We start from the raw sequence: 13,498 nt of genomic DNA, 5'->3' as shown, positions 1-13,498 counted from the left end.
CCGCAATACCGAACAGTGTAATGCTGGTGTAAATTCGAACACTGCCTCGGGGTGAAAAGGAAGAAATAAAGGAAGCAGAAGAGTTGCAACAAGAAAAAAAAGAGGGAATAGTTCCCAATGCCTGACAAAGCAAACCTCGAGCACTCTTGAACGCTAGCTCCGAGGAGCGCCATTGCGCAGCATCCGGAGTGCGCGAAAATGTAGGACCCGCCGCGAATTGCACCGTACGCCGTCCCAGGGCGTACCAACACTTTGGCATCATTGTACTCGGCCCGTTCGCTTCCTCCCTTTTCGCACCGTGAGGGTGAAGATTGGCAATGAGGGAGTTTGGTGTGAATTGCAAATGAAAAGCATAAAAAAAATTGTTTCGGCATATAATGGCACAAAAGTGTCTACCACAGGGCTGATGAGGCTCACCAAACCACAAAACTGTCCAGCAGGGTTTCGGTCCATGAATGTGTATCATTAGCGTTTGCTTGCAGCTGGCGATACACGCTCTTGAGAAATCTCTTGAGGCGTGGCAGTAAAAGCTGTCGGGGGAAAAACTGATTACCATAAATTTTGGACGGTCTCACACCACTTATTACTTTCCTTGTGGAACAATGTTTTCCACTATCGTTCGGTTAGTAAGGAGATTGAAGCAAATGAGCAGGAACATTATCCAATAACTGAGAGTTCCCTGAGCAAGCAATGGGAAAGCAGTTTTGGGGTAATTGTACCTTAGTAATACATTATTTTATACAACTGAGTGCACTTGAATCCTTCCCTGGGCTTGCTTAGCGTTGTGTGTAGCGGAGTGAAACCAGACACAGAGCAGACTGTTCCAAGTTGGGATCTGAGCGGTCCAGTGTACTAGTGTTGCGGTTAAAAAACCGACCATGGTCGGTGGTGGTGAAATGAAGGTTGCCACGGTGGACGTGGAAAGCAACGACAACATGGCCACCCTGCCAGTGTCCCGCGGGCACGGGCTAGGTTCCGGGGCGCCGGCACCGGTCGGCGGTGGTGGATCCAGCGATACGGCGGAGAAAAATAACGCCGCCAACAAGGAGATGGAGCTGAAGAATGTGATGCCAAAGCCGCTGCAAAGGTTAGTAAACCGCCCGAAGCCCGCATGCAACAAGGTCGTAATCGGATAAAAGAAGCTTCTTTATTTTCTTGCTTTCGGGAAGGCAAACTATTAGAAGATACAGTATTTCTTGGAGCCATATCCGTTTGTTGTATTGTTTGTATAGCAGCATCAACCGTAATGAGTTCCGATGTGGGACGCAACAACCAAAAAAACTGATTTCTCGTTGGAACACTTCCAATTCCAGCCCACCCAAAAAGGTTCCCTTGTGCGAACTCAGCTTTTTCACACAGCCATTGTTAATAATGAGAGCAAACAGCGGGAAGAGTACTGAACAGCAAGTACTGTACTATATTTAAAATATGCTCAAGGCCTTTGGGAACACGAGAGAATGTATTTAGGGTAGAGATATCCCAACAGATATTTAGAGCGAGAGAGAGAGAGAGAGAGAGAACGAAGGATACGCTTTTAGTTGTGTACACTAGTGCTCCAATTCTAGTGGCCGAGCTAGTTGGAGCTGTGTCGTATCTCTATCGAGGGTTCCCAAAGCCCAACGATTGAGTGCAGATGTTGGGAGATCTGCTCACAAAGATGTTTGTAGTTCCACAAAAAAAACTGAAAATCAAAGGATTGCGGTCAGGGAAGAGCGGTACATTTGACAGAAGCTGGCCCTGTCGTCCACCATCCAGTTTGTCCATTCTACAGCCACTTCTGTAAATCGTCCTGAAGTCCCGTGAACGGCCTAGGAGTTCCAGGATGGCCTGTGCGAGGTTGCTGTACTGATATTGCAATTGACACAAGCTTCACGCGTGCTAGTTTTTGACGTCTATCTACAACTTCACCTCCAATGTTTCGTTGTCTACTTCTTTGCCAACACTTTAATGCATGCCTCCGTGCTGTGCTTGAGCTTGCTTCCTGTTCCTGGCGAATCAGTGCCGAAGTAACATTGCTACTAGAAACTGCAGCTGCAGCAATTTTGTGCATACCGTACCACGCACGCACGTACATTCGCGCTTCAGTATCGTTAGCATTTGAAGCACGTTCCTTTCACGGCTGTACAAGGATGGCTCGAGTGCCATTCATCGTTTCATCGTCGAGAGCTAGCGCGGCTAATGAAAAATACATAGTACGAGGGCACACTTCTCCGGCAAAGGCGTTTCGAGCTGCCAGAGGTATCTTAAGGGAAGAAGGGATGGAGAGTGTGTGTGTGTGCGCAGAGGTTGAATGTAATAGAATGTACGGATAGAGCTCGGATAGAGTGAACGTATCGACACTGTCTGGCACGTCATGTCACTTCAATCGTATCAGATTTCATGTTTTGAATCCGGGGTCGAAGACAGCGTACTTTGCGGTCGCTACACGTCTAGAGTGTGTTGCTGCAACTGTCTAATCCTTGCGTTGTTTTGTATCCCACTCCTTGCAATATAAGTCCATAGTCTTGGAACATAGGAGCATGGATTCTTTAAAGCGTGAAGCTGTAAAGGTGAAGCTACTGAGACCTTATACATTAGGATAACGCAAACTGGCTGTAAAATTTTGGACAGTTCCCATTTTGTTTACTAATTCTCTCCGTCCCCTGCCAACCTATCCTCTTCCGCAGAACGTCCCTCTTCATCGTAACCAGTCTCGTCTACGCCATGCTGCTAATCGTCGTGTGCGTCGCGTACGTTATCAGCGATGTCACTACGCACCGTCTGCCAGTGATCTACTACGAGGGCTTCTTTACCTATCTGTACGGTGCGAGCATACTGTTCCTGCTGTACGTGTTCTGCTTTCTGCTGCAAGGTAAGTGGCGGGTGGCTTTGTGGTCAGCCAAAACCTCCCCGAACCAATTGGCGCTCAACCCACCTGACGACCTCTCTACTCGTTTATCAAAACCCAAAAACAAAACAGAAAGTTCCTGCTGCAACGGCAAACCGAAACCACCGAAGGAGAAGAAACCGAAGAAGGAAAAGAAATCGAAAAAGAACGCCGACGTGGAAGCGGGCAAGGAGGGCAAGGACGGGAAGGAAGCGGGCGCCGGTAAGGACGGTGCGGGAAAATCGACCAAGGAGGAGCCGAAAGGCAAAGGCTCGTCCACCAAAGCTAGTTCCTATCAGGTGAATATTAGAAGGTCCCTCTCCTCGCCCCATTCCCCCTTACCCTTTGGCGCTGGGCGTTCGCTACCGACTGCGCCATCCATTGTGTTGCTGTTGTTATTGTTGTTGTTGTCCTTTTCTTTATTTTGCGCATAAAACATAAAACCATTTTTACCCCGCCAAGTAATAGGATGTAGCGTGAAACGAAGTACACAAATCGGAGCGTGTGTATGTGTGTGTGTTTACACCGTTCCATTTTCTAGCTGCTTTGTGGTATTCCGTGTCTAGGCAACACTTTATCCCTTTTTTGCTGGCTTTTTTTACATTAGGAGATCTAGTATGTTTTGTTTAGTTTTGCAAAGCAGCGTTAGCCCCACTCATCCTCACTTTTTTGTTAGCTTCCGATTATACATTCGTTGTAGAGTTAGAAAAGCCTGGCTCAAAATAGATAGGAATACAAAAATCCTAATAAGCCAATCACAAACAAGTTATCAAAAGCATTAACGAACAAGCATCGCGCTTGATTTAAGCGAATATATGACTGGACGGAACCTGATATGGGAATGATAGACACCTATAAAAAACAATGTAAATTGAAGAGGATTACTATTTTTTAACATTACCTATTGCTTTCCCCTTATATCCAGAAAAATCTTGGTCATTTGAAACGAAAATCCGTTTAGTCGTGAATTTAGTAATTATAAGTGGTGCTAACACATCGTACAATCCACAACTTACGGCATTATTGGGGCACTAGCAGATTTATCTTGAAGTAATTACTCAAGTCCGTGACCCCATCAAGATAGGTGAATCTGTAAATAGGTCCTTCAGGTCCATTTTTTCCACCCAGTCAAAACTCATCCTTTTGATATTAGTAATCCCACAGAATATCTTATTTATTCCTGAATTCGTGGCAAGATATTGGGTTTCCTCCAAGTTCCTCCAATTCCAAGTCGTGGCAAGATATTGGGTTTCCTGAAGTTGCTTCATCGGCGTTGAGCGAGTAGTAGCATAACATATGGCTGCTATTTTGTCTAGTAATCCGTTTCTAGCGTATTTCAATCATCTCTCTAGCTGCAGAATTGTCCATATCTTCGGATTACCCTTGTTTAAGCTAATGTGATGACATCTATGAATCATCGATTGAAATCAGAATTTAAAATATCAAAGATTTCAGTGTTCATCTTTCCCTACGACACAGTGTTCGTCTTTCCCATTTTGGTGGCAGGATTCTAAAAGACCAGGTTTTAGCTTAACAATCTCGATAACTCATTTAATTAATAAAACAGCAGAAAATATTAACAATGCAAGTTAAAGAACTTAAGATCCGTAGTAGCCAAATTAGATCCACAACGGTTTAAATCTTGTGTTGTTCATGAATTCAAATTCAAAATTCAAATGCAAATATCATGCCAAAAAGTTTCTCAAATGTGTAGTAATACTTTCAGTTTGGATGCAACAAAAGTTGTGTTTTTCGATAATTACTTTTATTCCCGCAGTGTGCGTCTTTACCAACCATCTCCTTCTGCTAAATAGATACAAATCGGCTACGTTCCATTATTTTGATATTATCAGGTTTGATGTAGTAGTCTCCTAATGCACCAACGGTAACAGCTCATTCTTTCACATACACTTTCATCGATCACCGTGTGATCACTCTCTCGCATGTACCTAAAAGATTATCTTGATATTTCTTGTTATTTCTTGCTCAGTTCAATAGGCATGTTGCAATTATTTTTCAATACATTTAGAAATTTGTTTGTTTTTGTTATTTATTCTTAAGTTATACTTTTTAATTGAGGAGACTTTAAACTGTGCTATCTACAGTATAGATAGATTCAAATAAGTCTCGAATACGACATGATAATCTATGATGTCTAACAGTAGCAATAGTACAAAAGCATAATTTTAAGAACAGAGACCCAGTCGTAACAATTCCAGAAAACAGAGCCAGAGATGTAACAGCTCCTACAACGCTCGGACGTGGTTCGATTCACAGGTGGCAAGCAATCAAATAGTTTGCCCTATTGTATCCCAAAACTGACTCGGATTAGTAACTTTGATAAATGTGTTCTGACGTCTCTCGGGAAAAAAACGAACTACCGATCGTTCTTCGTAATCTCCTTCATTTCCTTCCCTATTGCAATTCAAAGCCAAAAAAAAGAAAAAAAAAAAAGATGAAGTAATACCATCCCGAGTTTTGTTCAGTACTCGAAAAAACAGGAAGTTTACCCGAAAAAAAAGCGTGACCAGCTGCGCGCGTCTCGTCGCGAGCATCGTCGCGAGTCTGGCGAGGTGGCAGTTCCAGAACCGGCAACGGAACGAATCGCTACATCGCCCGCAATGCCCACCACCACACCACCGGCCACCCAGTTGCAGGTATAGACGGGCCCTCAACACCCTTTCTCCCCCTTTCAATCCCGACCCCGTTGCCCTCTCTCTCTCTTCCTCTCGTCGTGTTGTCGCGTGTGTTTCTTTTTGTTGTGCCTCCCATGTACTGTGTTTGCTGCGGCACGATGTGTTCAATGTGCCAACGGCAATCCAAATCTTTCCTAACACTTTCCAAACAACTCCAACTAACTCCCTAACTAAAGTGAGAGTGTGTGTGTGCGTGTGTGTATCTTCTTATTCCTCAGCGTCGCGTGTTTCATGCGTGCAGAATGTGTGCGTTACTACTAACCAATCTCTACTATAACAGCATATCTAGGATTTGCTATTTTTGTTGTTTCTTGTTGCTCAACCATCCACGCCTAACAACTCCATTCCCATCTCTGCATCTCCCGCTCGTCCGCCAGGTGTTGGTGTGAGAAGAGTGTGCGTGTGTGTGTGTGTGTATTGCAGTCTAAAATGCGCTGGCGCAGTGTGTTTCTGGGAAGGAGTGAACCGGAACAATGTTCAAACAGTTGGAAGAAGCGTTACCTAAAACTGCACGTCTTGTGTTCGCTTTGTATGATCTGGTTGCACCTTATGCTTTATAATTTGTGTATGCCCCGAGCTGTAGATGCCCGTAGTGAATGCTTTGCTGTTGCTTGGTTCTGCGCCTGGTAATGTCCATCTTATCTTGACAAACTATACAAGCCGCCTACCTTTCGTTCTATCGAGCAGGAAGCCGCACAACCCAACCCGGAAGCTGCCATGTCTCCACGATTTAAGCGCAAAACTACTCAAGATCCAGCTCATGGCAGTTTCTTCCTGCGCGTGGGAGCAATCGGTATGCATCGGACATTACTACCTTACACTGCTCACTGCTCCACATCATTGCTGCAACTTTGCAACCTGACATTCTTGCAACACCCTTCCCTTCCACAGCATTTGGGCTTGGTACCATGATTTACACTGGGCTGGAGTTTGGATCGTTCTTCGAGATACCGTTCACCTCTCCGTGCCATCAGATACTGCGCGGCGTCAATCCACTGCTGCAGATGATCTTCACCTTCATGCAGATGTACTTTATCTTCATGAACGCACGGGTAAGCATGGTGTCACAAGGCCGTGGCATCGCCACCAGTTCAGCGGCCCCTAACATAAGTTTTTATTCTGTTTTTTTCGTTATCGCCTGCAATAGCTCAACATACATCGCTTCAAGGTGCTGGCCCGATTCGGGCTGATGCATATCGTGGCCACCAACATCTGCGTCTGGATTCGCACGCTGGTGCTGGAATCGCTCAAGGAGATCACGGCCTACCATCAGCGCCGCGGCCCAGAGCCGGAAGACTCGGTCATACTGGAGAACATCCGGCAGCACACGCTGCGCAACGCGGGCATGGTGATGGGGATGGAGCTTGCCCCGGGCGGTACCGATACCGAGTGGGAACCGATCAGCGTCAACCTGAACGCGCAGGAGGACCTGCTCTCGCAGGACGCCTCGAGCGTCCTGTCCAAGATTGTGCAGGGCACGGCACACACGATTACCGAGGCGGCCACTACGCTGGTCAGTGCCGCCACGCTCACGTCCACCGCTGCCCCGACCACCACGTCCTCCTCGACGAGCACCTCGACCTCGACCACAACGACCACTACGACAACGACCGCGAGCCCGACGACGACACCGTCCTGGATAGAGCCGAGCAGCACTGGTGCGAGCAGCACGACCACTGCCCGCGGACTGCTGGACCGAATCCGCGACATTGTCGCAACCGAGACGACTACCACGTACGAAACGCCCGCGAACCATTTCGGCAGCGCGCAGCACACCCTCTCGACCAGTGCCAGCGGGGTAAACGCGACGGCTGCCACCCCCTCGACCGGATCCTCGTTCCTGGACTCGTTCATGGACCACGTCAACTATCTGCAGCGCAACAGCAGCCTCGACCAGACGTACGAAAGCCTGGACGCGCTGTTCCCGTCCGCCTTCATCGCGACCTCCACCGCTGTGTCGACCAACGCGACCGCAATTAGCTGCGGCCGGGTGAACATCATGGGCACGATCGTCCAGGACTCGGCCCCGTACCTCTACCCGTTCATCATCGAGTACTCGCTGATCGGTGCCGCCGTCATCTACGTCATGTGGAAACATATTGGACGCTACCCGAAGTAAGTGGCCGAGTGGTCGTTGCGTGTAGTGTCAGTAGCTGTTGCATTGCTAATCTTTTGTACATTTCGCACTGCCCAGGTTCACCAATGAGGAAGATCTGGAGCACCGTCTGGAGGTGATGCTGTCACGCCGCGCCGTCGTCATGGCCCAGCAGGCACGCACTGGCCGCGTCGACTGCGTGGGCGCCTCCAAGGGACTCTTCTTCGGGCTGCTACTGCTCGTCGGCTCGCTCATCTGTCTGATCCTGTTCTTCGTGCTGGTGAGACATCCGCAGCTATCGCTACTCGCGATCTACCTGGCGGACGTGTCGCACTGCGCACTCATGGCACTGGCCATCTTCGCTATCATAATAGGCTTCATTCGGTAAGTGCTTCATGCCCAGTCCTGTCCACTTCCACGCAATGACATCCTTCATGCCTTTTTTTCACAGCGTACAAAACCTCAAGTTCCGCTGCGAGGAGCAGAGCAACCTGAACGACATACTGCTCCGCATCTCCGCGTTCGGACTGTTCGTGTACTCCACCTTCAGCGTGATTGCCGGCTCGCTGAACGCGTTCGAGAGCGAGCCGAACCTGCTGGTCATGGTAACCGGGATCGTCGCGGTCGTGCAGGTCGTCATACAGCTGCTGTTCATTGCGGACGTGTCGCGCCGCCGCGTGCACCTGCCCGAGCACGACCGCATCAAGCCCGGCCGCCAGATTGTAACGTTCCTGCTGATCTGCAACATCTCCATGTTCGCCATCTACACGTTCGAGGCGCAGAAGGTGTTCGCCAACCCGGTAAGTGCGGGCTGGGGAGCGTAGTTGAGGCCTTGATTTAGACCCCTATCTTTTCGGTTGTTGTTGTTTTGGGAGTGCTTAACATCACCTTCATCTTTAACCATTTTTCTCGATCCCAGGTGCAATTGGACTTTTACGGCTTCATTGCTTGGTCGCTGATCCAGCGCGTTACCCTGCCGCTGTGCATCTTCCACCGCTTCCACAGTGCCGTCACGCTAGCGGAGGTCTGGAAGACTACCTACAAGGCACGCCTGGAGTAAGCGCGGTTGACACATTTGCAACCTGCTCAGCAAATGCACAGTTTGCTGAGATTTTTGAGATGTTGAGAAATGCGAAGCTAAGTGGTTCCATGAAATATTTAAACAACGCAGAGAGAGAGAGAGAGGCAGAGAGTAAGGAAGAGAGATATAGAGAGAGAGATGAGAAATATCAGCTCAGTATATTAATTCATGGTTGAATGTTCTTTATCAAGTACAAGCAGCAAATCACAAGCAAGCGATTTCTCATCCTTCAAAAGTAATGCATACCCCACAAACTCCAGATGACCACGATTAAGCGATAAAATGGCGATTATTTGAATATTTGGCGAAGAATTGTGACAGCTCTACTGACACTGCGGAAAACCTTATACACATGGAAGTTCTGAGGCCCGTGGATGCAGGTGGCAACACTAAAAACAAGAAACAACATCACGGTGATTTGTTTGAGAAGTGTATTTACTTCCCTCCTCATTCCCAAGATTTTTTACAAGAATTTTACTTCCCTTTTTCGAAAACTACGTAAAGTAAAAAGTAAGAGTCCTCTGCGAGACAGTGGAAGCAAATCAATCGAACTAACTGGAGGCAGAGCGCGTTTTTAAGAAAAAGAGACGGAGCGCGCGCGTAGAGCGTACACAAATTTAAACTGAAACTTTATACACGAAACGAACATGAATTATACACATTTTACCGTTTTCCGCATAACTATGTCCCTAAAATCCAGCGCAACCCCTCAATCCCCAATAACACGATACCACGTGCTGGACTGGTTTGCTGTGTTTTTAGATTATTGCCCCCGCCCAACGGTGCTGCCTGCTCCGTTTGCTCCGCTAGTGCACACTGCCGTCTGCCCGGAGCGGTGAGTCACGAAGGCCCAGACCCCACGCGGCAAAGATTTACTTACAGGCTAAGAGAAAACGCGAAGCAAAATGCTGCTCGAAGACGACCGTTTTTCCTTCCCAGCCCGTGCCGAGTTGGCGTTTACACGGTATGAAAGGGGGCAGTGACAGTTTTTGGACTTTTTGTTTTACTTAACTTAAGAATTTGTGCATGAATAGTTCGTATACACGATAGCGTACCGCCAGACTACTTACACAGATATACAATACGACTTTACGCGGGATGAAGGTGGACACAAAGTAGGAGCGAAACCAAAGCAGGAGTGTATTGCAAGCTCAATCCAAAATTCGGAATCGATCTAGTTATGATTAATCGAGATGAGATATTTTATTTATGTTGATTTTGTTTTCTATTTTTAACAGTAAGTTTAACGCAAAGTGTGCAAAGCGGGAGTCGAACGGTGCGAGTTAGAAATTATTTCTCAATTTTCGAAACAAAAAAAAAACCGAACAAAGTGAGTGAAAAAACGCTAGCCCGTTTTGGGGACGGCTGCATTTGGAGCGTTTTGCCAACGTTGGGAAGCTGCCAGAACAAAAAAAAACCTTCCAAAAGGAGTTCCCAATACGACCAAAACTTCAAACGCTCCTAAATCTGTAGGGAATGGGTTTTTTTTTTAATTTATTTTTGATACATATTTGTTTTATTGCTTTCGTTGTGTTCTCTCCACAAATGATCCGTATACTTTTACGAGGCAATTTTCAATGAAGTCGACGAACGCGAAGCCGTAATGAAAATTATAAAACACATACACATGACACAAGACATATATATTATATACATATTATATAAATATATATACAGTTATGAAACTTGAAAATTTTATTTACACCAAACGTGTTTGAAACAAACGCAAGGCTGGCAAGGGTCGCCTGGTGAAAAAGGGTGTTTTCTGTTCAGAGAAATCAAACAAATCCGAGAGCAAATTAGCCGACTAACAGCAGCCCACTAACTTCAATGCCATACTATTCCCGTCACATGCATGCGGTTTGATGCGGTTTCCCCAATCTTGCTTGAACATCAAAACTCCGCGAGCATCCAAACTTTCCTGAGTCACTCATCGTTGGATGAGAAGTTGAGCGAAAGCAATAACCATGTTTGAAGTTTTGGGGAGTCAATTTTGGTTTTCGAATGATTTGCTCAAACAAGAGACGAGTAGCAAACGATGCATGTGCGATCATGTGTTGAGTGTTGAGCTGAAATTTACATTGAGGAGCGTGACTAGTTTTGTTTTTGGCAATACCTACGTACAAGAATTGAAACCTTGAACTGTCCAATGTTCAATGCAGGAAAAGAGCTAGAGCTAAGGAGGCGATAAATGCAAGAATAATGTTTAATGTTGCTATGTCACAGGGTGTCTGAATGTCTACAAACAATAAACTGAGCATTGGGAGTCGGCCGATTGGATTCCTCAAGGTAGATACGCCGTGTCCTACAAAGACCGGACGCGATTCGATTCCCAGTAAGATTCCTAGCAAGAACTGGCTATACCCTAGCCCAAGCCTGTGTTGTGTCGCTCGTGCTACGCCAAGCAGAGATCAGCACAACTTTGATCATTACAGTTCAAAGTTGTAGCGCGTTTGCGAAACGTCAATGCAATCTTGCTCGGGTGGAACAGCTGCTCCGCGAGTGCAAACGCATGCTTGAATGTAATTTTGTGTTTTGTTCTCCGAACTTGACGGCGCCAGATGGGCCGCCAGCGCATAAGCTAACAATACATGAATGCCCACCATGTTTTTACAAACGTATTTGAAATGTATTTGAACTATTTAAAACAATATTGAAGCCGCTGGAGGCTGCAGATTGCTAGTTAGTATCGTGTTATGTATCAGTAAAAGAGAAGGAAACAAAAACAGACAACAAGATAATTAAAGTAAAAGCAAAGTGAGTCTCGTTTTGCTCCTTTTTTTTGCTCGAAGTGAGTTTATACAAAACGAGACAACTTAAATAAACCATGAATAAATAAGAGCACACTAAGACGAAAGGGAACTCCTCCAGTACTTTGTCCGTAGCATCCCAACTACTTGCGATTTTGGAGAGTGCAACGTTAGAGCCCTACAGAAAAAAAAGAAAAAAAGAAGCAAAAATGATGAGATGGAAATCGATGTTCAAACCACAGCATTTGGGAAAGAAGAAACCCAACATATACAGCAACAGCAACAAAAACAAACAATTCAAGTAAACTGTTTTCGGAGGGACAATGTATGCAATGAAAACGAAGTAGCCAGATACACACACACAACATAAAACATCGAAGAATTTAGAGATGAGAGAGCATATAGAGCCGAGATTACAGAAAAATAAAAGGTAAAGAAAAACTACACACACACTCTCTGATACAAACCAAAATTTTGGACCATTTGGAGCAAACAGTTACGATTGTCGCTGGTAGTAGTAGTAGTTGTTTAAACAGTAGTGTCCGGGTAACTACTAGGAATATTTCCCATTTTTTTCGATCCTTTCTGACGACTAATCTTTTGATTTCGGTGAGTAGTTTGTTTAACGATTTACAACAGTTGTAACCGATTTGTAACTGTCAAGGTGCGTCTGTGCGTCGTGGTGTAGCGACGGTTAATCAATCAAGCAAACTCACGCACACAAGGCGAGCATGAAGAGAATTATTACATTAGGTTGTGCATAGATAGCTCTCGCTGAGATTAATGTAGCTCTTAGTATTCATTGTACTTTTTGTATGACATCATACTAAAATGCAGTTTTTGGAAAATATGCATTTGAAGTTTTCACTAGTTTCCTGTCTCGGGGTTGTTTGTATCTTCGAATACTTTTGATACTAATAATATGAAGGCACAATATTGTTTCTTATTATTGTACAAGATAGCAATACAATCCATATAATAGTCGATTTGTAATGTAAAAGAATGCGTGTAGCATAAAACCCGTGTGTCGATGGAGTGAAATAGGACACTAGATTTAGTTCTGTTTGTTTGGGGGGTAAATTATTATTTTGTTTTGCAAACTCGTCCGTCGCTGCAATATTCTTTTTAGGGGTTTTGCAAAACTGCTGGAGCTGGAGCACAGAGAAAATGTCTTCGAAGATATTACTTTCTTTTGAAACGTAAATTAAAACATAAAATAAAATTGAAAAAAGACCTTACAACCCACCCCCCTTAAGAATAGTAAGCAAAACAAAAATAAGATCAAGATGTTCAAACAACAATCTACAGTCGATACAGAATAGAGCTCTGAAAGAATTCAAACGAGACACATCATACGTATTGACTACAGGCCCCACAGTAGAATGTCTCAAGCCAGTCGTACAGTATATACACACACACAAACACACTAGAGAACTGCACTATTGGAGTGATGCACCACATGCACACAGAGCTGTGCCGAAATGGGGGAACACACAAGAAAACATAACACTGCCTGCAGAGAGCGCCCGTTTCCTTCGCGCCCACAAACACACAAATAAAACAAAACATAAACGTAAAACAATGTCTCCCGCCCCCCTCTCTTTTTTATTTGTACAACTAATAGACAGACAAACACACGCAAAGAAATGTATAACCAATGTTAAATGACGAAGGCGATCGGTATGAGAGAGAGAGCGTGCAAACCATAAGAATAAACGTTGAAACATTGAAGCCAAACCTTCATTCTTACTTGATAAATAAATCATAAAGCCATTAACCGATACTCATACAGTAATGTAAACGCACAAACACACACATGCGTTCATACATGTGCATGCATGTCCACTCAATTACATATCACCCCGATTTACATTGGCGATAACGTGATCTCCAGGGCAGACGAGCGAGTGCCATTTGCCTGCAGAGACACGGGAACCAAGGTGAGTAAAGTGAGTGCTGGAATAATGGAACACGGAAACATCTCAAACAAATCACTGTTATGCAAAAAAA

At 45.3% G+C, this 13,498-nt stretch overlaps 1 protein-coding gene across 8 annotated transcripts in view; it reads left to right on the top strand.

The window, feature by feature from the left end:
- LOC120906796 (proton channel OtopLc) overlaps positions 1-13,297 on the top strand; it is a 31,537-nt gene extending 18,240 nt beyond the window's left edge. For 3 of the 8 annotated variants that reach the window (XM_040318808.1, XM_040318806.1, XM_040318807.1), the window contains exons 2-11: positions 781-1,087; positions 2,667-2,851; positions 2,960-3,165; positions 5,353-5,523; positions 6,250-6,355; positions 6,454-6,614; positions 6,710-7,677; positions 7,757-8,041; positions 8,109-8,457; positions 8,577-13,297. In XM_040318808.1, coding sequence (XP_040174742.1) covers positions 879-1,087; positions 2,667-2,851; positions 2,960-3,165; positions 5,353-5,523; positions 6,250-6,355; positions 6,454-6,614; positions 6,710-7,677; positions 7,757-8,041; positions 8,109-8,457; positions 8,577-8,717 — 2,781 coding nt within the window. In that variant the 5' untranslated portion in view covers positions 781-878 and the 3' untranslated portion in view covers positions 8,718-13,297. The remainder of the gene's footprint in view (positions 1-780; positions 1,088-2,666; positions 2,852-2,959; positions 3,166-5,352; positions 5,524-6,249; positions 6,356-6,453; positions 6,615-6,709; positions 7,678-7,756; positions 8,042-8,108; positions 8,458-8,576) is intronic. The other 5 variants (XM_040318804.1, XM_040318803.1, XM_040318802.1 and 2 more) reach the window with 3 other exon arrangements.
- The last annotated feature ends 201 nt before the right edge of the window (positions 13,298-13,498 follow it).

Source organism: Anopheles arabiensis, chromosome X (genome assembly GCF_016920715.1).
Source record: "Anopheles arabiensis isolate DONGOLA chromosome X, AaraD3, whole genome shotgun sequence".
NCBI lineage: Eukaryota > Metazoa > Arthropoda > Insecta > Diptera > Culicidae > Anopheles > Anopheles arabiensis.
This window is presented reverse-complemented; position numbering and strand designations above follow the sequence as displayed.